Source organism: Ciconia boyciana, chromosome 16 (assembly GCF_034638445.1).
Source record: "Ciconia boyciana chromosome 16, ASM3463844v1, whole genome shotgun sequence".
Lineage (NCBI taxonomy): Eukaryota > Metazoa > Chordata > Aves > Ciconiiformes > Ciconiidae > Ciconia > Ciconia boyciana.
Genome location: NC_132949.1, coordinates 4651342 through 4675457, shown reverse-complemented (window position 1 = coordinate 4675457; position 24116 = coordinate 4651342). Strand labels below are relative to the sequence as shown.

The following is a 24116-nucleotide window of genomic DNA, read 5'->3' as shown; positions in this document are numbered from 1 at the left end:
CAAGATCAAAAGTGCTGTTGCATTAAAGCTGGTAATACTGCCTGGCTTGGCAAAAGGGCTGAGAAATTGTTCCAGGGTTTTAATGTATGTTCAGATAAACTGTCTTCCATAGCGAGGATCAGGCCTTTGAACTTAGTCCATGTACAATAGCATGGGTTTTAGTGACTTGGTGAAAATGTAACTCCAAGGAATTCCCTCTTTGCACAGGGCTTGAATGTGATGCAGTTGTGAGCACTGCGTGCATCACAGTTACGGTCTCTAAGTAGAAGGTTCAGTGCTTCATTGCATCTGGGGTGCCTTTATGGGGTGCGTGGTTGTCAGGCATGGACTCTGCTGCTGCTGGTAAAGAAAATGTGATCATTAAGTTGAATTACAATGGACGTTAGTTTCCTTTTTGAGATTTAATATATTCATGTATTTCGTGTCCACTGGCCCTTCAGCAGCTTGCAGGCTGGATATGTAAATTGGTAGCTGCAGAGGATGACCGATCCATTAATAGGTGGAATTTGATGCTCATAAAAATGAATGCATTTAATGTTGCATGGCAATGGTTTGCTTGAATTTTTAAGTTGCCTCAGGATCTCTTACTTGGAATTCCGTGGCTCAGGCTATATTTGTTACAAAAGCAATACAAATGGAGAGGCCCTGTGGTTTCAGAGGGTTGGCTATTCTTTTGTCTGGGAGTATCACTTACACTTTTTCTGTATCAAATGTTATTCCAAGGAAGCTGTGAAAATGTGAAATGCAATGATATCTGAAAACAAAGCATTGCAGTCCAAATTCACTGTGTCCACAGAAATATCTGTCTTTGGAGATCTGTTCAGATACCATTTTTCAGGAAAAGCCAAGTTTTAGTAGATAATTTTTTATTATTAGGCTTTCATGGAGGGATGTAGAGGACTAAAAGGATTTGATGAGTCATTAAAATAAGTACAGATCTGCCACTGTGGAGTTTTAAACACAAGATGAAATCCTGGCCCCTCTGAAGGGGCCTCATTTGCTTCCTTTGGGCCCCATGCTAATTTCATTACTGATTTCAGAAGGGTAAGGACTTCTCCTGATTTTAATTTTACAGTGTTTCTTTAAGCATGCAGACATAGAATTATTCAATTTCTTTTGCTGAGGGTTTTATTAAAGGAAGCTCACACAACATGCACCCCTTCCATGGTAGAGCATTTGTGTGATAAATTTCATTTTTCAAGCACATGAGGTTGTGATGATCCCTCAGATATTGAGAGGCTGCACTCTGAAAACATTGGCACTTCTTGCTTTTCCCTTTAGCCCTGTGAGACAAATACTTCAACTCTTCATCACTTATGCAAGCCTGGGCTGAAGAGGCAGTAGCAAATATGCAGGGAGAATATTGTGATACACACCATAAAGTTGTGCCAAGGAGAAAGGAATATCCAGGCTCAAATGATCTTTTTCCCTGAGGCTTCTATGGTTTATTTTTTCTAAGGTGAAGTGCTAGATCCAAGCCTTGCTAACAGCTCGCATCTTTCATGTCAGGGAAAAAATTTTTTGCTAGAGTCTTCCTTGGCCACAGCCTCTCTAAATGCTGGTGACTTCAACACAGCAGAGTTTGGCTGTGGAAAGTCTATTGTTACTGTAATAATGTATGGCTCTTTGGATACTGCATCCATCTCTGACTGATCTGTTCTCATAAGAATGTATGCCAGGGTTAGACTGAACAGTGTCTCCATTTTGCAGCCTGAGGAAATGACCATGGCTTGGTATGTTTCTGAGAAGACGATCGAAAGAACCAGATTTGCTGGGTGGGCAGCAGCATTAGAACCAGGGTGAAGTACCAGCGTGGGGTGGCCGGGGGTGTGGGTGGCACCTTCACGGCGCTTCTTCCCCACACTATGGTGTTTGGGGGGGGAAAAAAAAAATCCCCTAGAGGCAAGCAGGGGTGCTTGGTTATGATGTCTTGCCTCTGAAGCTAACTAGTTGTGATTGCAGGGATTTGCAGTTTGCTATGGGATGGTATAAGCCCATCTTTCAACTTGTAAAAAAGCTGCTGTGTTTGCTTGAAGGACATCAGGCAAGTATGTGGGCAAAACCCAGCTGCTTTTCTTCTGGAGGCTTGATCTTGGAAATAGTCAGTGCCCAGGGTTCTTGGGAGTCTTATCTCAAGTTGGTGAATTCAGTGGCAGCTGAAGGTATTTGGCATCTTTGGGTATCAGTCACTCTTTGGGGCTGCGGAAGGCAGCATTGCACTGTGGATACTTCGGCCAGGCCACTCGAACCACCAGCTCCTTGTCAGAGAGCTCTGGCCTCCTTTGCTTGGGCTGGGCTGCAGCATACAGCTCCACACACAGCAGCCAGCTCGTATGGCTCAAAGGTAAAGGAATGGTAAGATGTATAGGTCTGAAAAAGACCTCAAGAAATTTCCACCCTTCTTCATCAGCCCCTCACCACAGATCAAAGTTATCTGGACTATCCCATTTCCTTGGTGTAGGAGGGATTCTCACTTTCAGCTTGTCTGAGACCAGGTCCACAAGGCCTGGGAAGAGAAGAGTGAACGGAGAAGCTGTTCACCAAGACCTGCTTCTTATGGTGGCACCAGCTGGCAGTTTCTGAAATAATTTTTACTTTAGCTGCCTCCAAACTCTGTAGAGGTGAGAACTGGAGCAAGCAACACCGGTCAATTAAAATAACCATATAATTTTCATTGCCATAATAAAGACTAATGTAAAATAAAGTTAGTTATTTTATTACCCAGTCTAGGTATTTCCCCAGCGTGGAGGGGAAACTGGAGTTTCAACTCAGTTCATTCCATGGACCCTGGGTGCAAATCCTCAAACCAGCAGGAGGTTTGTGCCTATCCTACATGAGACAGAAATACTGCAGAGCCCAAAGCAGCTTCACAGTTGGGCCACAGCTACTTCCTTTCTAGTGAGAACAAGTGCTGTTACTGACTTTGTCACTGGCTTACATCTGTCTCTGGGGGTGCAATATATTTGCTGTCCCATGCATGCTTCTGTTTAGTACTTTACTGCAGAGGTGAGCAAGGCTAAAAATCTTGCCTGTGTATCTCCTGTCCAGCTCCTCCACATTGCTCAGTGTGATGAGCAGAGTCTGGTTATATCTGTTCTCCATCTGTCCCTTCCTCCCTCATCTTCGCTATCGTTAATTGTTAGCGTCTGGCTCGAAAGATTGCCTCTTAGCACGGTGCTGATGGGATCTTTCCACAGAGGATTAAGGCTGGAGTGGATTGACAGGAGACAGTATCCTTGCTGTGGGAAGTTTGCCAATTGTGTGCGGGCTCAGTGCTGCTGCTCTTCCAGTTACTCCAGTTCATGTCAGGACATAGGCAAGAGTCAGTTGCAGCTCCATGCCCCCTCATCAGGGCCAGCTGGCCAGATGTGGCCTAGTGCACTGCATGCTGGGTTTGGGAGAGGCCTTCTGCACCCAGCTGCTACATGTGGCCTTTGTCAAGACTTTCAGTCTCTCTACATCAGCTACAGCATCCCATGGAGGTGATTTCGTACCTGGCTCATCAGGTGGTTTCCACTGTGCGATCGCAGTGCTTTAATCAAGGATGTGGATAACAATAACAGCCTTGTGGGGGGTGCTGGCAGTAGGAGTTGAGATGTCATTTCTTACTGTATCATGCTCCCTAGGTGGCTAATGTGTCTGTAAATCACCCAAGTGCTTTCCCGTAGCTTTGCTTCCTGTTACTGCCTCAGCTGCCAGGATTCCATGGGACACAGATCTTAGCTTTCGGCAAAAGCACGACCTCCTTTCCTTGTAAAGGTACTTAGTATGTATTTTCAGTGCCCTGAAGCATAGCCGAGGGCCCTGCTGAGCTCACTGAATCCAGGCCCTGGGAGATGATATTTCTTTCTGCTTTATTTGGTTTGCTTTCCTGTGGTGTCTGTATTTTTTTCCTGTATGTGCAAGGGAGCAGGGGAGGATCCCTTGGCATTTCAGAAGGTAGGAGTTTCCCCTTACCTCGTTGGTCTCCTGGTCTGCTCATAACAAGTCCTTGGAGACCCTTGTTGCCCTTTCCCAAAGGTGATATGTGTCCTGCAGTAACCAAAGGGTATCTGTTACCTTGCAAGGACAGTCTAGGGCCTGGAGGCACATTTACTCCATGCTGCCAGTAGCACAGGTGATGACTCTCTTTTTCCATAGTTAAGACAGACTGGAAGAAACTTTCTGTGCTTTGAAGCTATCACACTGGGGAGGGTTTTCATGTGTGTTGATGCCGTCTACAGCTAAAGCTGTTGCAAAAAAGTCTTCTCCCTTCTTCCAGTTTAAAGGAAAACTTTTATATCTAATCCATCTCAGACTTTAAATCTCAAACATGGCCAAGTAAAACCAGCAGAGTTCGCACCAAAGGGCTTGATTTTGTGGGCTTCTTGGAGGGAATGTTAAAAGTTGTTCACAGGGTTTAGAAGCATTGTTGGATTTTTTTTGTTTTTTCATATGAAAATCCCACTGGCTGGTATTCCCATGTCATTGGGGAATATCTTCAATCTCCCAAGCCACTGAAGATAACATTTCTTTTGTTTCTTTCATTAAAACTATTTTTATCCTGGCTCGTGGGACTGTGCAAGTAGAAATTAAAACACTGCTTGGTATTTCCTTGCCCATCCTATCCATTCTTCATCCCCAAATCCTTTCAGCTCTCCCCAGCTCTCCCCCCTTCCCTCCACAGCTTGCCTTGAAGGGCTGGGAAAGCTGGCGCTGGCGCATTATGTTGCCTGTCTGATTGTTGTGGGGTTGTGTTTGTGCGGGGAAGGTCATGAGACAAAAAGACCACCAGGCAGGGGTGGGTGGGGGGTGTTCAGTCCCTCTCCATTCAGTCCTTGTGGCGATGGGTGGGAAGAGTCTTGTTTGCATGACAGGATTTCAGGGGGCGATTGCTTTTTGTTTAGGTTTCTTCCACGGCTGCTGTATGAGCCCTGGAGGGCTACAACAAAAGTAGAGCATATATATGAGATTCATGGGGCTGAAGCATTCTGAGATAACCAAGAGGCAAAGCTGTCAGTGCAGGAGTGACTGAGCCAGAGCCAGCCACTGTGTACTTGGAGCCTGGAGACTGTCAGCAATTGCTCTGGGTGGGGTGTTTGTGCTATGTCCAGTCTTGGCTCTGGTGGGAGCTCTTCGTGGGTGTCTGAATCCTGTGGGCTGAGATCCTTAGCTGAATGAATGCTGTGGAAGTTTTCTGTCTGTGGAATGAAGGTTGTAATGCAGGGGGACAGTTCCGTGGGCCTGCCACAGTGGCTATGCTTTCCTGAATATTTTTGAGACTTCCAGCCAGTGACTTTTATTTGCAGCATCTGCCTCCTTCCTTGCCCATCAGCTCCACACTTCTGAGAGCATCCTTGCATTTAAACAGTGCTTACTTCCTTATCATCCCTCTGAGAAGCTGAGATCCTGTCCCTCAGCACAGCTCTCCCCTCACCCCCATCCTTAGAAAGCAGCTCAGTCTATATTTACCACTGGTGCGCACAAAGGCAAACATTGTCAGGGATTCATTGTAACTGTCCCAATTACTCTGAGTTCATTTGCATAAGAAGATTGACCAGCCTGTGGTAGTGGCTTTGCCTTGGCTGTCTGATATGGGACACTTAGATTTGGGGAGCAGAAAAGAACTGGAGTTCTCAGGCTGGGTGTGGGATGGGGAGGGAGTGACAGTTTTGGTCCCTAGCAGCATGGGTGCTACAGCAGCCCTTCCTGGAAGGAGGATGACTTGTCAGCTCCCAGCTGCTGGCAGCACAAGTCTGCCTGATTCAGTTGTAATAGCTGCCAGTTTCCCAGAGATGCAGATTCAAGGAACCCCAAACATGCCTGAGCTCCTGGCTGTGCCATCTGAGTAAATCCTTCTCCTGTATAGTGTGTATGTGTGTATTTATGTATTTATTTTTAGTAGGTGTTGACCCTGCTTGAATGCTTTTAAGAGTAAGCAGTGACCTGCCTTGTGCTGTCACTTCCCTCAGGCACATGTAACCTCTCCTCCTTGTGTTTGGATTTCTTCCAGAGAGCTAGCTGTTCCTGCAGGCAGGCACTAAAGGGAGACAAAAGCAGCTGGGATGAAGCACAAGTCAGGAAGCAGGCTGAAATGGTATGATCTCTTGACCCAAAGCAATAGCTAGTGCTGTTAGAGCTTGCTCACCCTGCAGCAGCTGCACAGCTCACGCTCCTTTCACTGAATTGAGAATTATTCATATTCTCTTTCCCTTCCCCCCCAGTGCCATATGTAACATGATCTGCCTGTGCCCAGGCTGGCAGATGGAAAAGCAAGACACTCTTCTATTTGCAGTAATGGTTCTTCATGGGCTCAACTGGTCTGTGAAGTTGCGATGTTCAAGCTTGCCGGCTTCGGCAGAGCAGCCTTTTTGGAGACCCTTTACAGTCCCTCTGCCACTGCTATGTGCGTGCATATGCCTGCACAAACGCACATTGATCTCTTCATCTCCCTCCTGCTTCCAGGAGAGACTCTCATACTTGGACATCTTTTCTTGTTGCTTGTGGATATCAGCAAGCTTAGCGTACTTCCTGGGGGTGCTTTGACCTTTACTCTGCCTTAACCCCTCCTTAAAAATCCCCCCTCTAGTATTTGGCAATTTCCAGTTTTTAGTAGTCAGTTATTAGGTGGCAATGTAGGAGTGATTCATGGAGGTGATGGGAGCACAGGCAGCTCATCTCAACTATCGTAGTGTTTTAAGCCTCTTGCATCCTTAGGTGAATTACTTCACCTCTCTGCCTTAAGTTCCCAGTTTATAAAGTGGAACTCTGTCTACTGAGCCAACGGCAGTGTTACCACTGTGAATCATAAAGAGCACAAATTATCATTTAAAAATGCACTATGTGCTAGAGACCTGATTGCTAACGGCCAGATCCCAAGTCTGTGTCCTATGTTTTTGGACCTCTCTGAGAGGGATTGATGATCCAGCCTAGATTTCTCAGGAATTCCTTTGCTACTTCATTGGAGTGGGGAGGCGGGGAGAAATCCTCATGTCTTTTCTCAGATGAATTGCTGCTTGTGCTCTGACTCCAAGATGCTCACATTTTTTTTGCCTGAAATTAACTGCATTGATATTGTTGTGTTTGCTTGGTGCAAGAAACATCAAAAAAGAAGGGAGAGGAACCAGTCTCAAGTTGAGGCACAGATGGCCCCCTCATGGTTCCTCTAGCAACACTTTAAAAGCCAGTTTGTATGTTTGACTACCCTGATGTGTTGAAAAGGCAAAGTAGGGTCAAGTCTTAGATTTAAATTTGTTTTCCTTTCCATTGTGTTTGTTTTTGAGGGCTGTGTCCTACCTTCTACTGGATTTCTATGACCTCTCATTTTAGCTTGTGTGACAGTGAAGTCTATTTATGAGTGAGCAAAACATGAGCTCCGGACACTGAATTAGCTTTTAAATGGTTGTTCCTGACAAATATGAAAGATTTTCTGAGCATGAAGTAAAGGGCTATGATTTAAGGCCTTACGCTGTCCCTTTTAGAGTGAGTCACTGTATCTTTTGCTTTGCAGTTGGGAAAATTAGGTTTGGCACAGGATCATGTAACGGGTGACTGATAGACCTAGGAGGATAATGGATACGTTGGCCTATCTAAACCTGCACACCCAAAAAGGATGGGAATGTATCCAGTTTTCAGCTCTGCCGGTGAGGTTCAAGTAATAAGATGTGTCCTTTCTAAATGCTTTATTTTCCCCAGCTGTGAAAAGGCTGGAGGTGGGTGAATAATGTTACGTAGAGTTTTGTTTGCAATTCCCCAAAAGATTGGAAAAAACGCTTTTTGTTTCACTTTGAGCAAAATATTTAATTTGACTTGAGCTGAGCCATCTGAGCACTCTTAACATAAACATAAATGCAACTTTCTAATGAAACATTTTGAAAATGGTAATATACAGTATTTTGGCCTTGTAGAATCTGAGGGAACTTCTTCTAAACAGTGTTCAAAGCTAAGGCAAATTGACAGGAAAGTCTTGTCATGACTGAAATCTCCAACTTTTTACTTGGAAAAGTTTTGTTTTGAAAAAGTTATCCTGGCTTTAGAAATGGGAATGCCCTGCAAATAACACTGATGATAAACAATGTTTCTATGCCATACATATAAACTGCATCTTGTCCCACCTTTAGGGTAGTGTTACACTTGCATCTGCTTCTTGTAATTATCTTGGGGCTTTATCCCATCACCTGTTTCCATGTCACTAGCTCAGTTTTGCTACAGCTCCCTTTGACGGGGGCTGTCTGGCCTTTGGTGGCTGCTGTTCGAGTTGCTCTGGGTTCATGGGAATTTGTTGACTGGGAGCAAAGCAGGTGCCTGATATTGGAGGGATTACACAGGGACAGATGATGGTAACACTCTCTGCTCCAGGCAGCTTTTCTGCTTCTGTATTAAAGTTCATGCTGAGTTACTTGTCTCTCTCTCTCAGGCCTCGTAAAGTCCCTGAGGGAAGCTGTTCTGCCTGTACTGTTCCACTTTGTGCTACTCAGTGCTCTCTGCCTCATTTCTCCTCCCTCTTTCCCCTTCTATTCAAGTGGCATCTTTCAGTCTTCCCCATTCAGGTTTGTCTTTGCTCTCTGCCCTGTGTAAAAACTTCCATACCCTCCCTACCATTCATCACCTCTTGCTCATTCACCTCCCTGCTTGCCTTTCTGCATTCATCTGGGCTTCATCTCAGCCAGTCTGGGCTGCCCTCTCCTCCTGCCCCTTCTGCAGTCCTCCTTTTGTGTCTTTGCATTCCCTTCTCTGTGACCATCTGAAGCACAGCAGTCTGCAGTGTGCTCCATGAAGATGCTCTGCTAGAAGTTGGCCCTGCTTGAAGGGCTAATTAATCCCCTGTGGAAGCCTGGTGGGATTGTTTGGGGTGGATTTGTCTCTCTAGTTACCCTGCAGGTGAGAAGATTTTTTTTCCCCACTCTCTTCCCGCTTCCCAGAGATGCAGCATGATGCATGAATAGGAAGAGTATTGCTATTTCCTAACCTTCCTTTTCAGTCTGGTCTTTCTGTCTCTCCCTCCTGGCTTGTTTCCCCTTTGTTTGCAGTGGTTGCAGCTCTCAGGTGACTTGGGGGTCTCTTTGATTTCCTCATTCCTGATGAGTGTAACAGGCATTCTCTTAGTTATACTGGCTCTCTAATTATGGTTGTTGCCTGTGCCTTCTCTGCTTTCTTCTTCTAATCATCTGCATTTGGGTCGTATCAGTTTTGGAAAGCCATCTCTGCACTTGAATGTGTGATTTAAGTGTCACCCAGGAAACAGAGCTTGTGAATCATAGTAGCCAGGGCTTGTTGTTTCTAAGTCTCAGTGCAGCCACGACCCTGTGCTTGTGATACAGACATGGCAAATATGGACCACAGGCCTCTGCCAAAGATCCCCCAGTCTGCTGTGCACCTGGTCCCCTATAGCTCACACCTATGCCGGCAGTGTGCAGATATCCACCTGATCCTATTGAAGGAGAAGGTCTCTTTTCTGCAGTGTGTCAGGAAAACTAAGTGGGAGGTCTGCTTGCCTGTCAGTGCCCATGGGGGCTTCAGCTTTGAATGGTTAAACTGCATTCAAGCCAGTCTGTTCAAGTACAAGGGGAATATTAGAGCTTGGGAACAGTGCACAGGCTTGTCAGAGGAAGCAGGTGCTCTTTAAAGCATGCGTGAGCCCTGTACACATGAGAAATCTGATTAGTTCAGTAAAGGGGGCAGAAATGAGGTGGAGGCAGGCAAGCAGAGGGGCTCGGTGAGTGAGTGCAGGATTGACTGACAGGATGAGCACTCTGTTGTGTAGGAGGTTGTGAAGGGAGTATCTGCTGCTGTCTCCCGAGGCAGTAAGGAGCCCCTGATATGGCTCGGGCACGGCCAGGCTCTGTGAGGACTTGTCAATGCTGTGAGAAGGAGTCTTTCCCCAGTAACTGTCTAAAAGAGGGATTTCAAACCATGCTGTGGTACAGTTTATTGTCAGGCTGGCGAGTGTGTAAAAGGGATTCCCTACTCGTGGTGTCTGGGCCCCACAGAGACATTACACCTTGAAGGGCACAGCTAGCCCTCGGCCAGCCCTGCATTTTGTCACCTGCTGGGAGAACTGCTCTGCTCCAGCTGCGAGGCTTGGGCTGGGAATCTGCATGGACAGCACTTCTTCCTATGAAGTTAGTTGCATTCCTGTTGTGGAGTCTTTATTAAGTCATTATTTGCTCTAAAATTTCTGACAAGTTTTGTGTCTGTTTGAAAACTGTGGCAAAGAGAACTCTAGAAACACTGTGCATTGCCTTGCATTTGTCTCTTGTATACAGTGAGGGCCTATAAAGAAGCCAAAAATGCAGCTTGATTTTTCTGATTTGTTGGTTGTGCAGCTTTGGCACTTGGACAAATCTCTTCTACCCTTAAACCAAAGTATATTTGACATAGTGGACACTGGGAAAGTGCAAACACTGCAGACCTTACCCTTGCAGTCTTCCATGCAGGGAACCTGGATGGAAGGTTCCAGTCTGGGTGTCATCCAGGACTGATTTGGATATATCTTCTAAGAGAAAATGTGAACCACCACAGCTTCCAGCAGTCTGGCTCCTTACTGCAGCTGTAACCCCTGTGATCACCCTGGAAAGATACAAGCCAGGATTGCTCGCTCTCAAGTGTTTAAATTATAGAGGTTAGAGTAATAATTAATACTCCCATCTCTGGGCTCCATTTGGACCCAGCCTGTCTGGGGCACTTTTGAGATGGCTATGTCATTGTTGTGTAACGCCAGGTGCCTACAAGGCATTTCAGGGAATCATGCGATACCTCTGTCTCCTCTTCACAAGGCTGACATTGTCTTCTGCTCCAGTTTAGCTTGGAAAGCAGAGGAGTTTCTTTGATAGCTTCTTTGATAGTTTCTTTGATATTTTAACTTTTCTAGTCCCTATGACTGAGCAAAGCCAGATGTAAAATCAGTATGAGTTAAATATGTTTCCCAGTCTGTTTAGTAGGAGTTTTTGCTCAGTGGTTGTTGTTCTAACCAGAAGCGTGGTTTGAATTCCAGTATAGGTGGGTCATTCTCATTATACGTGTGTTACGGAAGTTGTTAGTTGAGGCTTTAAATGCGTCTGTTTGGCTTAAGTTTTTCTGAGCCCTAATAACTTGCAGTCAGGTCAGAAGGGAGCTGTTGGGATCATCTAGTCTCTCATAATGAAGGCCAGAAGATTTTCTGAGTGGTCTTCTGCTTGACCCTAGCCATACTTCATCTCCTAGGAAAACTGGCAATTCAATTGTAAAACTTCTGGTGAAGTTAGTGAGCCATTTCACTTGTTAATAGTAAAAAATAATCAACTTATTCTAATCTAAAGCTCCCCAGCTTTGACCTCTAGCCCCTAGATGTGATTATACCTTTATAGTGGAGAATCCTCTACGGCTAAATTTCTGTTCCCTTTGTGGTTCTTCTGGACAGTGATCAAGTCATTGCTTAACCTTCCCTTTCATAAACTAATGAATTGAGCCTGTCAGTGGAGTTAGTCAGACTATACCAGTAACAAAGTGCCAAATGCAGAGATAATGTCACCTCATTTACAAACCTGCAGGTCACGTTTCCTTTTTTGAAGGCAGTGTTACATTGAGAGCACTCAGTGTAACAAACAAGGCTTCCCCTCCCCCACCCCCCCACCCCCAGTGGCTGCTTCTGAAGATGGCATTCCCCATCTTGTAAGCTGGCTGGCATTCTTGGCTCCTGGCCACATGGCTTTCTATTTGTTTTTACTGTGATATGTATTGTTTGCAAGCACCCAGCTTTACCAAAAGACCCAGCTCATGCTTAGTAACTTGCTGCTTTAGCTCATCTGTGAGCATGATGCAGACTTATCTCATGCTTTCTCCTAATAATAATTCTATAGGGGCAAGAACGAATTCTCATGGGACCCCATTACTGGCATCTCCCTCTCTAGCTTAGTTCTGTTTTTGAGACCTGTCAAATAGCCGGACTTTAGCATGTTGAATGTGTGACAGCCTGAGTTTGTGTCACAGTAAGTCCTCAAACACAGGGTTGTCTGGTGATGTCAGATGCCCTGCAGAAACTGGTTATACTGGCGATCTTGTCTTATGATCTGCACCAAGTTTGTATTCTCATCCAGGTAATATCAGCTGAACATAATCTATTTTCTGTAGCCTATTCTGACCGATATTAGACCAGTCCTCCTTCAATTATGCGTTACTCAGTATCAGTCATCTGTTTGTTTGCTGTGGGTTGTTATTAGGCTGACAGACCTGCTTTGTCCTATTAAATTCTTGTCACAGCCCTGCAGTTTTGGGAGTGGTGTGGGTGCCTGTCACCATATTTGGTGCAAGTTACCTTTTGGATGCAAGTTACCTTGACCTGCTGATTCAAAACTATCTAACTTTAGCAGCTGCTGTGTAACATTCTCCAGAGTTACTGCTGGGACAGAAAGTGTACCATCATCATATGACAGAGATAATTCATTGGGCTTTTGTCCAAATACAGAACAGAAACATTTGAACTACTCCTGGCTCTTTTGCGCTGGTATCACCTATGCCACTTTTTCCAGATAATATCAGACCAAAACCCCCTTTTGAATGAGAAGACTTGTCTGTCTCATCTGTGCCAGCAGAGACACTGCTGTGACAGGAGACATTGTCAATAGCAGTGAATTTTAGAGAAATGCTTGTGTATGTTTAGTTAACCTGGAGGTAAGCAGGGATCTGACTGCAGGAACTTGGCCTGAAATACAGCCCCAGCTGAACAGCTATTCTGATTGCTGTGTGTTGGTTTTTGGAGTGTGTTTTGTTTTGGTTTGCTTTTGTTTTTGTTTTTTCTTGTAGCAATAGTGATTAGACACTGTCTGTCTCCAGGCTGTGAGGTTAACTGTGCATGCTATGCCTTCTATTGAGTTATGTAGTCCAAATAAATGCAGCATCCCACCCAGAGTGTATTGCATTTCAGCTCTGAATGAAGGGGCTTACGCATTATGTCGCCTCATGATGTAGAAGCCCTGAGAGATGTAATTAATATTGATACAGGATTTTGAGATTCTCTAATAAGACATGACTAAAAAGACATAGACAATAATTACGTGGTGGTAAATGAGAATATCATGTCTCATGGTAGTATCGATATTGCTGTTTTCAGCTTTTGATATTTAATGCCTTACACCATCCAGATGAAAAGTGGGGTTTATTTTAATTAGCCTGCAGAATTCATTGCCTCAGGAGATTGTGGAGCCCTAAAAACTAGAGGAATTCAAGAGGGAGAGCAAGAGATTGGGCATTTGTACATACAAAATGTCTGGGCCAGTGCTGACAAGCAGATGTGGAAAGAGTGTTAAACCTCTTGCCTAAGGATTTAAGAAAAGGTTTTTACTGTTAGGGTGGGTTTGGTCATGGCAGTCACTAGGTGATCTCTTGTAGGCTTCATCTTGTTCACAATCTCAGAAATGTGCGGATGGTCAGAACCAGAGCTGGGCTGGCGATACAAGATACGTGACTCGCCAGTCTGGGCTGTAACCTGCCCAGCCTGTTGCTGCAGCTGAGGACATCTATCCAGCGAAATGTGCAAGGTGCCCAGTGCTGAATCAAGATTAAAAATTATATTTCCACCTAAAAAAAACCCCACCACTTTTTAGAGTGCCTCAGCTTCTTTCCGTTTAGTCTTAATGCACTTACATAAATAATAAAAGAGGAAGAAGCAGAGCTGGAGAAGGCTCAGTCTATAAACATGTCTCTTTGCATTAAGCCTTGTGGCATAATGGAGGGCATCTTCTGCCATCCATGCTGTCTCGTTAATCATGTAATTATCTCCCTCACTTTCAGTGCTGCATCTCCTTCCTTGTCAGTACTGCTGATAATGGAGCTTCTATTTACCCTAGCTTCTTTCTGGGGAGCGGCTTTGGTTTCAAAGCCAGCACAGTGGCATATTTTGAATAATTAAGTTCCGGGTGGCTTGAACACTGTGTGTTATTCCCCAGCTGAGACTGGAGGCTGATTCCTGTGAGTGTTCTGCCAGGAGGCTGATCACTCAGAGTGGTGGGTTGTTGAGACAGCAGAGGACTGAAAGCTAGCTCAACAGGTCCTGTGAGTGCATCTCAGCTCTATCCTCTCTTAGTGTCTTAGCAAGGACTTGCAGGAAGAAACCCACAGGCAGAGGAAGGATAGGGGAGAGAGTTGCATTAAAAATGTGTGTGGAGACAGAAACATGGATTTGGGTACCTGGCTGAGCATGGTAGGCTTCCCCAGCAAGGTGTGGGTCAGAAATTCCTGGGGTCTCCAAATGCAGGATTTGCTTGGCCTGTGGTGGCTTGGACCAGGGTCTGAACCTCTATGGAGTCAAGGAGTTCAGTCCAGCTGTCACTGGCTTTGGGAAGTCTGATATGTTTCCATACATGAAACGTTGGCAGAAGGCCAGCTCTGTCATATTCTCCCTGTGCTGCTTGGCCTTGTGGCTTGCTAATTGCCCTTTGCCATTGCAGCTATCATCCAGTCACGCTCTGTAAGTGTTCCACAGCCCTCACTGTGCAGGATCACACAGGCACAGGTACGTTGCTTGTGCCTTGTAGATGGCGAAGTCAAGGCACTACAACAGGCATCTGGGCTCACTCTAGAAATTTTGGCAATACCAAGAATCAAACCTAGTCCTAGAGCCCTCTTTCCTGTCTGCCTAACAACTGAGCAGTGGTGTACTCCTGAATCTTTTCATTCTCCCATTCATCTTGAATCTGTGCTTCCAGTGCCTGTCTAGATGAAGTGCTTTTGCAGAAGGTAACAACAGATGGTAGTAATGTCGGTCCCTTCCTTGTCTTTGCATCTAAGACAGTAGGAGAAATAAATTAGAGCAGAAATGCCTCTATATATTGGCCAGCTAGTTGATGGACCTGGTCCTTCAGGCTACTCTGCTCTTCAAGGAAAAGGGAATCTTATACCAGCTCCCTCCATCTCCACTTTGCCACGTGCTGCATGCAGAGAGACACTTACCTGAATCCAGGTGACGGGCCATCTGCTCTGCAAACGCCTCCCCGCCCAGGTGAATGCTGAGCTGAGTAGCTCTGTGCTCTCTCACTGCAGCTTTCCAGGGAGCGGGTCTGTCTGAGGACCCTGCTTGGTGAGTTAGTGAGGGTATATCCTCTGTGCTTAAATGCAATCTGGCTTTTGAGAGCTGGGTGATGCTTCCAGCCCTCAGGTTCACCTCAGGTCAAAGCATTCTAACATGCACTAAAAGTACTGCCCTTAATCACTTTATATTGTCTGGGCAGTGGTGGGTAAATTCATTATTTACAGGCAAAGAGAGTGTGCGTCACTGGAGCCAGCACTAATATTTTACCACACATGTTCAGGCAACTCAGATTAGGTGACTTTTAATGGTGAGAAGCTGGATTTCAAGGTGGAGGGATATGCACTTACCTTTGACTGGCCTTCCTCCCTGCTGGATCAGGGTTTCTCCTCTTCTGTGCGCCTCCCACTATTGGAAGAGAGAGCAGGATCATTAAGCTGCTCAGAAGAGCATCACCACCAGGCAGTGATGAAACTCCTGTTAAAACAGCCCCTGCTTTTCGCCCTCTCATTTGGATTATAAGGCAGACTTTCATCTTCTGCCTTGTCATTCCTTTAATCTTCATCAAAGCAGTAAATGCTACATATACTGTTGCCACATTGTTGTTTTGTTTTGTTTTTTAAAAACAAACAAACAAAAGCCTCTCACCACCTCACAGCATGACCCCAGAGACTGTGGAAAAGTAGAGAATGGGCTCTGGTAAAATGTGTGACAATCTTGAGAAGAGTTTCTGTGCCTGTCTTAAATGTCTTTCACAGCTTCAGCTTGGAGTCTGTCAATTCCATGTATTGACTTGGAGACTCTTGATTTAACTACAGCATGACCCTTGAGGTTGGAGATGGTCTGGTTGTTTCCAAAGCTTGTTAGCATCCCTGGATTGCAGAGACTATGCCATCTAACGGTCTGAGTTCAAATCCAGTGAAGCTCAGAGTGGTTTCTGAAACCCTTGGAGATGAACAAATTTTGCATGTGATTGAGTCCCCCTTTCCAGTGGGAAAGGGCCTACATGGGAACAAGAAGCAGGCCTACTATTGATAGCTCCTTTCTGGTGGGAAATAAGGCAGGAGTTGTCACTTCCGTATAATAGGAGGGGAAGCTAAAGCTCAGAACAACTTATTTCCAGAATGTGCCTCCTAGTCTGGAGCAGAGCTGGGGTCAGTTCCAGGAGGCCTGACTGCCAGGCCAGTCTCTCCCAGAAGTGAAGATACCACCAGACCATAGAATGATTCAGATTTGAAGGGACTGATCCAACTCAAAGCCAACTTCCAAAATAGATGAAGTTGCTTGGAGCCTTGCCCATTGCGAAGACAACTTATGGCTTGGGTGATGCCAAGACAAAGCCCTTCAATGGGGAAACCATGGGTGGTAGCAAATTCTCTGTTCCTGCCACAGATCTGCAATCCTAAAGCCAGCCAAAGATCCTCATGTTGTGCCTAGATCAGTTGTTGACTCTCCAGCTGCTCTGATGCCCCAGAGAGCTGTTTGCCATGGGGGAGAGGAGCAGCTGGCTGGGCTGTGTGAAATGTCTGTGTTTTCCCAAGATACCCATTGTCTGTCTACAGCACCAGCCTCCACCCTACTTGCTCACTCAGCTGTGGCTGATGTGTCTTTAATTAAAGAGGAGGAACAATTTGAGATTTCATTTTCTCTTCTCAACTGTGTTTCTTATTTCCATCAGAGTTTGCGGGGGCCCCCTCCCCTTATTTTAGTCTTGTAGTTTTGCTGTGGGGCCTTCAGTTTATGGTATGTCTGCTCTAAAATAAGGAAGAAATAGGGAAAAAATAGCTTGTTTTGGACCAGGGAATTAAGATTCTGGGTCAGATGGCTGCTACGGTCATTAACATATTTACATTTTTGCTTAAGAGTCTGGTTGAGGATCAAGGGAGTTAAGGGTGATTGTCATTGAAATGCAGAGGAAACCTTGCATGAAATTGCTGTTTGCGTCCTATTGTTTGGGGAGGTGAGGGGGGGCAAATGGCCTTCCTCATGCCTGCACCGGTTTTGTTGCAGTTGTCTGCCCAAGTGGATGGGCAGAGGGAGAAGTAACTACACTGAAGGAAGGCACTGTGCTGACTTAGCTGCTGGTAGGCTTTGCCTGGGAAGCTGGGGGGGACACCTGTGGGGCTGGACCTGTGGCTCAGTGCAGCCATGCTGCTGGCTACCGGTCATCATCTGTCCTCTCGGTGAGACAAAGGTGCTTGGCTGGGCTTGTGGGACAAGTGGCCCTTAACGAGATCATCATGGATAAATACATGAAGCGTCTAGCAAAGGTCAGTTGCCTCTTTTATAATTGATGGACCCAAGCGTTTTGAGTGTGCCGTCACATGTTTTTGCCATGTGTAGGGACACATGTTTTTCAGGACCAGCTCAACCCCTTGATTTTTGTGGCTAGCTGTGATACCAGAAACAGGGTTTGAGGCAGTTTGGAGTGTTGGGGTGAATTCTGAGTGCTGTGGTGACAGATGAGATTTTTATATGCTAAAGAAAATTGTTTAAACATAAATAAGAGAACTCCCTTACAGCTGGGGTTTACAGTAAAACATTCTGCTCCAGGTTGTGGAAGCAGTGGTCTAGTCCTGCTCTGAGGCAGGCCTTTTTAGTTCAGATGCCAGTTGTTCATTGTTCACCTCTTACTCTTTCATGCTGTTCAGATCCACCATTGTAATTCAAACTTATTTCTAATTAGTGTCACTAACTTAGTGCCAAAAAGAAAATTATACATAGTAATGTGAAAGAGGAGAAGAGGCTCCCTAGCATGTTTACAGTACTGAAAATACCAGCTACCTTCTGCCACTGCTTTGATTTTGGTGGGACAAGCAGCAAGCCAGTGAGCTGAAGGAGGAGTACTGGTGCCTATTGGTGTGAGAAAGAAGCATCCTTGGAGCAGAGGCTCATTCATAGCCACCAGACAGGCTTCAGCTGTCTGTCCATGTGTCCAGCTGTCTGTTCAGCAGCCAGTAACAGGTATGGACAGCATCGTCTTGAGTGACAGGATCGTATCTGCTGTAGCACTAGTGAGTCTGGAGTCATTAGTGTGTCCTTGTGGACTGGTTTGAAGCTCTGAAGTGGTTGTGTAACTTCTGTTCTGGGTTACAAAATGTTTCTTTTTGGAATGCTTTAAAGCAGAACAGTCTGGGAGAAGTGGTTTGTGATCTGAGCAGCTCTTTTGTGCTGGGATCCTGTGTGCTTCAGCTCTGTATCTCTTCTGCCCTTTGAAGGAATAGCCACGTTCCCCACTGCTGTGACCATTGGTCTTTCCTACCAAGTCAAACAGTGAGCACACAGCACGGAGGGAGAGTTCTGCACTTCAGTCACTGACCCTGGCCCTCAAAGTAGGGAGGCATTTAAGCCTTCAAGGAGCAAATGGTTTTGTCCTAGACAAGATAGGTTCTGAGACCTTAAATGTCACGATATAGTTAAAGTGGTGCAGTTAAGTAAGATGTTGGTTAGGTCAAATGTTTTCAGGAAACAAGGATGAATACAGTAGTATCTGTGGGATTGCAGGTGTTAGATCCATACACTGAATGACTCATCTCCCAGCTTCTGCAAATTCCCCTTGAGAAAGGTCATCTTGGGTATTATGCTAATAATACTTTATTTCCTGGCTACCTGTGCTTCTGGGATTGGGCAATGCACACTTAGGCTGGCTTGGGAGTCCCAGCAAGAGGCAAAAAAAATCAGAGCTGAGCCTGAGTGGAGAAGCTCTGATTTTGGGGTTGGTTTTAGAATTTGATCTGTTAACTCAAAGCATCGGAGTGGGCTGACTGGAGTAGGGGAGCTAAACTTCTCCAGGGATTACTATTAAGCCCTTGTTTAACAGTAAACAGCTAATGAAATCCACCTTTGGCTTTGGGTGCCAGCTGTCAGGAAGGTACATCCAGGCCACCTTGCAAGGACAGAACAACCCTTGGCAGGGGAGAGCGCCCAGCTCTGACTGTCCACAGGTCACTTGGTTTGTCTTGTTTTGTGTAATCCACTTGCCCCAGCAGCTTCCTCACAGAGTGGCTGCTGCATTGACAGAATAGCAGATCAGCCCTGCTCCCGCAAGGGGCTGTGATCTCAGGTTAGACAGCTCCTCCTCAACAAAGCAGCCAGCGATAGCAAAGTCCCCAGGAGCAGCAGGACAAAGGTGCTCCGGCCGGAAGGAGACGGAGCCAGATCCTTGCACGTGGGCACTGCGTCTTCTAAACAAGCTGCCCGTGCCTGAGACCGGTCTGTTTTATAGCTGCTCTGCTTGCTTCAGAGCAATGCCAACCCTGCCACTGTCAGGCTGCATCATCTGCCACATCCCTCTTCTCACCTCCTTCCTTGCCAAGGCAGCCTTTACTCTGCTGCATCAGATCGAAGGCCCAGCGCCTGTTCAGCTTTTGTTCTATTAGGAAAGAGCGAGGATTGTCAGGACCTTTTTGGCTCTGCCAAGGCCTTTTATGTCCCAAATGTTTCCATGAAAAGACTCCCTCCTGACCACCCTGCCCCCTGACAGCCATTCAATCCAGCCAACAAGCTTGATATCATTATCTACAAAAGGAGGCCAGTGAGTACCAGGGTTCTCACAGCCAAGTTTGGGAAATCAAAGGCAAATCTCCCAGCAACAGAGAGCTGGCGGAGATCAGGCTGTACCACAGCTAGTGCAGGCTGGTCTGGCAGCTTGCGTCCACTAATTTTCAAAGCACAAAAGAAACGCACTCAGCATGGTGCCAGTGCTGGCTTTGTCAGGGCTGGGGCTGTGCCCGCCTGTGAGCTGGCAGCCACTCGCAGTGTGTCCTGGGGAGCTTGGTGTGGGTTAGAGGCCGCTGGAAGCAGTCGTAAGTTTGAACAGCCGTGCATAACTGTCTCTTTTCAGTCGGTGGCATTTTTAGGAGAGTAACCACTTAGTCTGGGGGAAAACAGTGATGTTTTTGGTCAGAGTGGGATTCACTCCAAATCTCACCTGGGACTTTCCTTCTAATGACTTTGGTTTATGTTCTGAAAATGGCATGTGGCTGCCTTGTCACTTTTAATTTGACATAATGGTCATCTGCTTTGCTCCCTGTCCAAAGACTTTCTTTCCAATCCATCTTAAAATAGAGAGCTCTTCAGCAATGAAAAGCATTTACCATTTTGAAGGCATCTGTAGAGGTGATCTAGAAAGGTGACTGTCAGAAACACTGAGCACAGAAACAGCTTGAGGAGGGATGGCATATTCCTGTGTTTCAATTGTGTTAAGAAATGCAGGAGTAAAACTGTTTTCAGTATGTTTTATCTCACAGACTGCATCTCTGGTTTGCTTGATAGTCCAGATAGAGAGGGATATAAAAAAGAGCCAAGAGAAACGATGATGCAGCGGGAAGGAAGGTGAAGGGAGCTGACTTAGCTGAAGCTTGGGTGGAGATGGGATGATGGTATGGATGATGATGCCGCGGTTCACCCCTCTCTGCAGCAGGGTGCTTTGCAGTCCCTGGGCAGTGAATGGAAGCTCAAGATGAGGTGATTGCAGGGCAATGCATCACCAAAGCCTAGAGCAGCCCCTGGGCTCCCTGTGGGTCTGCAGCAGGTGATGAATGCATAGGAGGGCAGAGTTGTGTGTAACATGGAATGGTTAATTCTGGCACTTTCTCCTCCTATCCCAGTTCGATCCCGACAACACCGGCTACATCAGCACTGAGAAGTTTCGCACCCTTCTCCAGAGACACGGCTCAGAGCTGGACCCCCACAAGCTGGAGGTCCTGCTGGCCCTGGCAGACAGCAACTCCGAGGGGAGGATCTGCTACCAGGACTTTGTCAACCTGGTGAGTGCTCTGGCTGGCAGGGCCTGTCAGTCTTTGGCTCTGCTTAAAACATTGGCTGTTGAGGGATAGTCTGTCTCCCTCCCTCCCTCTATCAACACCAGTGTTTGCTGTGTCTCTGCATCACATTCTGCGTGGGCTTGCTGAAGCATTCAGTGGTGAATGAACTCTCAAGCCAAGAGTCAAGTGGCTGCTGATTTTTCTAGGGAAGCAAGTTTGCATGGGAAGAAACTGCAGGAGCTATTGTAAGAGTAGCATGAAGCAATGGCTGCTGCTAGTTTAGAGGCTTTTGCTGTCAATATCAATTAGTAGCTGTCATAAGGAGCCATTTGTTTGCAAGCAGAGGTCTGTCAGTCTGGATGTGTCCTGTTTAATCTAGAGATTTCACGACTTCCAGACAAAAATATGTAGATAACTTTGTGTTGACTTGCTGGGTGGAGTCATATTGCACTGCTGTAGGCATCAACAGCAGCAACTGTTTCTAGGTCATGTTCATTTTATCCCAGGTGAGATGTCTCAGACTGTATGAGTCATGATCTGGATGCCTCTCTATCTCTACTAAGTCAATTAGTGAAGGGATCTCTCTGTTTATTGTCAAGGCAGTTTGGTGAGTCAACACAGATGTAGACATATGTTGTTAGACGCCCAGGATGGCCTAGAAATGTTGTTTGCAAGATAGGTATCTTGAACAGTGGCCATTCCAGGGGCTTTGCCCTGTTCTTGCTCTGTCATTTCCCACCTGGGTCCCAGCAGATCTAGGGCAGCAGTAAGAGAACCCTGACTGACAGTCAATGAGCAATGAAAGTCAGTGATGTCTCTAAGGTTTTGCTGGAAAGCTGGTGGTGTTCTTGATGCAGAGTATAATAATTTGCATCTCTGTGTGTTCCTGCAGTCAACATGGGGATTTGATCCCTCCATTTGTCATGGTCACTCATGCATGTGTTCTTGGTTTAGAAAGAAAGTATCTTCCATATGTCCTGTCTTCGCATTAATCAGAAAAGTATGATAACAGGGCACAGTTGTCAAGTATCCAGGTCGCAACCTCAGTCAGGCCGTGGTCAGTGTGAAGGTGAAATTACTGTGATGCAATGATGTAGATCTGCTGTGTCTAATCAAGCTATCTTGTTAGCACCTTGCATGTATTTAGGTACACAGTAAAATAAAGGTAGCAACTATTAAACAGATCACAGTGAGTGTGAGGTTTTCCACAGCTCGGGCTTAATAAACACTGTGGTCAATGGTACTCTGTGATCAGCAATGTATTTATAGTAACAGCTGCTTGTTCTACAGTTTGGTATATTCAAAGTAACATGCAAGCATTCACTAATTGAGCTGCACAAAACTTAGGTAGCAGGAAGAGGTATCATCTAATTTATTTTACAGAAATGATGGCCTAGGGCCAGCCAACACATTGGCAGCAGGCTCAGGAATAGAACTGGGCTTTTTCCCCTCTCCTTGTGCCACTGAGCTTGGGAGCAGCACAAGCTAATGAGAGGCAGGTGGGAGGTGAAAGGCTTGGACATCCTCCTCCTTTGGGGAACAGGAGATTGTGCCAGCTCACACCCACCTGATGTGATTTCTGCAAAATAGCAAATTTCCTTCACTACTATTGAATGACTCCTGTAAAGAAGCCATTGATTTTTCTGTCATCAGTCCCTCTATCCTCATCTGCATTTTTTGCAGTTTCTAATCAATAGGCAATGCAAATGCCAGAACATTAAACTACTTACAAAATGACATCTGTTTTCTCACGCCTCCTCTAGTTGTTATTCATTTCCAACATCCAAACTTTTTAGGGCTCCTTCTCTTTTCCCTAGTTTCCTGCTACCAAACCTGCCTTTTGAACTTCCTGATGGAAAGAAACAGCACAGTTGACACAGAACCACTGTGAAATTAGTGATTTCCTTCACTTTATAGCTGTCAATCCTGGAAACTATGTGTGGTGGTGTTTAAGTGCATGCTTGTGCTTGATGATCATCTCTGCTTTTTGCTCAGGTTAATCTGTCTGTTTCAGTAGCCTAGCAAGAATTGATCTGCTCCCCAAAATGATGGTGCTGGATGTGAGGAAGGGAAAGGCTGACCTTTTATTAGATCCACAGAGGTTTTACAAGCATGGCTCTGTGTGTGTGGTTTTCCTTTTCTCCATCAATATTCATGAACAAGTACTCTGACATGATCAGAGAATCTCATGGCCTTCCAAATGTGTCCAAGGTACTGAAACTTTGAGCAAGAGGTAAAATTGCATTAATAAAGCTCTGGCCACTGGCGAGGCCTTGAGGGGAAGAGTGGGGCTGGGTATCAAAGATGCATTACAGTGCAGTTGTCAAAGCAGAGGTGTGGAAGGAAGGGGACTCCTCTGTGTGTGTGTGTGTGTGTGTGTGTGTGTGTGTCTCACAAGCAGCTCTTTTGGTTTCTTTCCAAGCATGGGGATGGAAGGAGCTGATGAGCTGCCTGCTCAAGCTACTATGAAAAAAATTAACTTTATTCCAGCCAAAACTAGTACAAACATACGCTGTCTTACAGAACCCAGCAGAAAGTAGGGTTTAACCACTGGGCATCAAGAGAACTCTATTGTCAATGGTCAGTTCCTGGGATATGATATCCTCTCTGGTTTTTCTCTCAGCTTTGCTAATTGTCGTGGTTTAACCCCAGCCAGCAACTAAGCCCCACACAGCCGCTAGCTCGCTCCCCCCTGGTGGGATGGGGGAGAAAATCAGAAGAATAAAAGTGAGAAAACTCGTGGGTGGAGATAAAGACAGTTTAATACGTAAAGCAGAAGCTGCGCATGCAAGCAAAGCAAAACAAAGAATTCATTTACTGTTTCCCATGGGCAGGCAGGTGTTCAGACATCTCCAGGAAAGCAGGGCTCCATCAGGCATAAGGGTTATTTGGGAGGACAAACTTCATAACTCCGAACATTCCCCCCCCCCCCCCTTCATTCTTCTTCCCCCAGCTTTACGTACTGAGCATGATGCCATATGGGATGGAATATCCCTTTGGGCAGTTGGGGTCAGCTGTCCCGGCTGTGTCCCCTCCCAGCTTCTTGTGCCCCCCCAGCCTCCTCGCTGGTGGGGTGGGGTGAGAGGCAGCAAAGGCCTTGACTCTGTGTAAGCACTGCTCAGCAGTAACTACAACATCCCTGTGTTATCAGCACTGTTTCCAGCACAAATCCAAAACATAGCTTCATACTAGCTACTATGAAGAAAATTAACTCTATCCCAACCAAACCCAGCACACTAATGTTGATAAAAATTGAGCAGGGAGCATCTTCCCTTTTTTCGGCCTTGTAGAACCCTTAATCTTTGCTGGGTTCCCTTGGAAGTATGACAGAACGTAATGCCACTTATTCTACAGGGTGCTTGGCTACTTAC

General features: G+C 45.9%; 1 protein-coding gene across 2 annotated transcripts in view; it reads left to right on the top strand.

The window, feature by feature from the left end:
• Nucleotides 1-24116, top strand: part of RHBDL3 (rhomboid like 3) — a 66206-nt gene that overhangs the window by 18666 nt on the left and 23424 nt on the right. Inside the window, exons 3-4 of one of the 2 annotated variants that reach the window (XM_072881196.1) lie at nucleotides 5993-6076; nucleotides 20590-20748. In XM_072881196.1, the coding sequence (XP_072737297.1) occupies nucleotides 5993-6076; nucleotides 20590-20748 (243 nt within the window). The remainder of the gene's footprint in view (nucleotides 1-5992; nucleotides 6077-20589; nucleotides 20749-24116) is intronic. The other variant, XM_072881197.1, reaches the window with a different exon arrangement.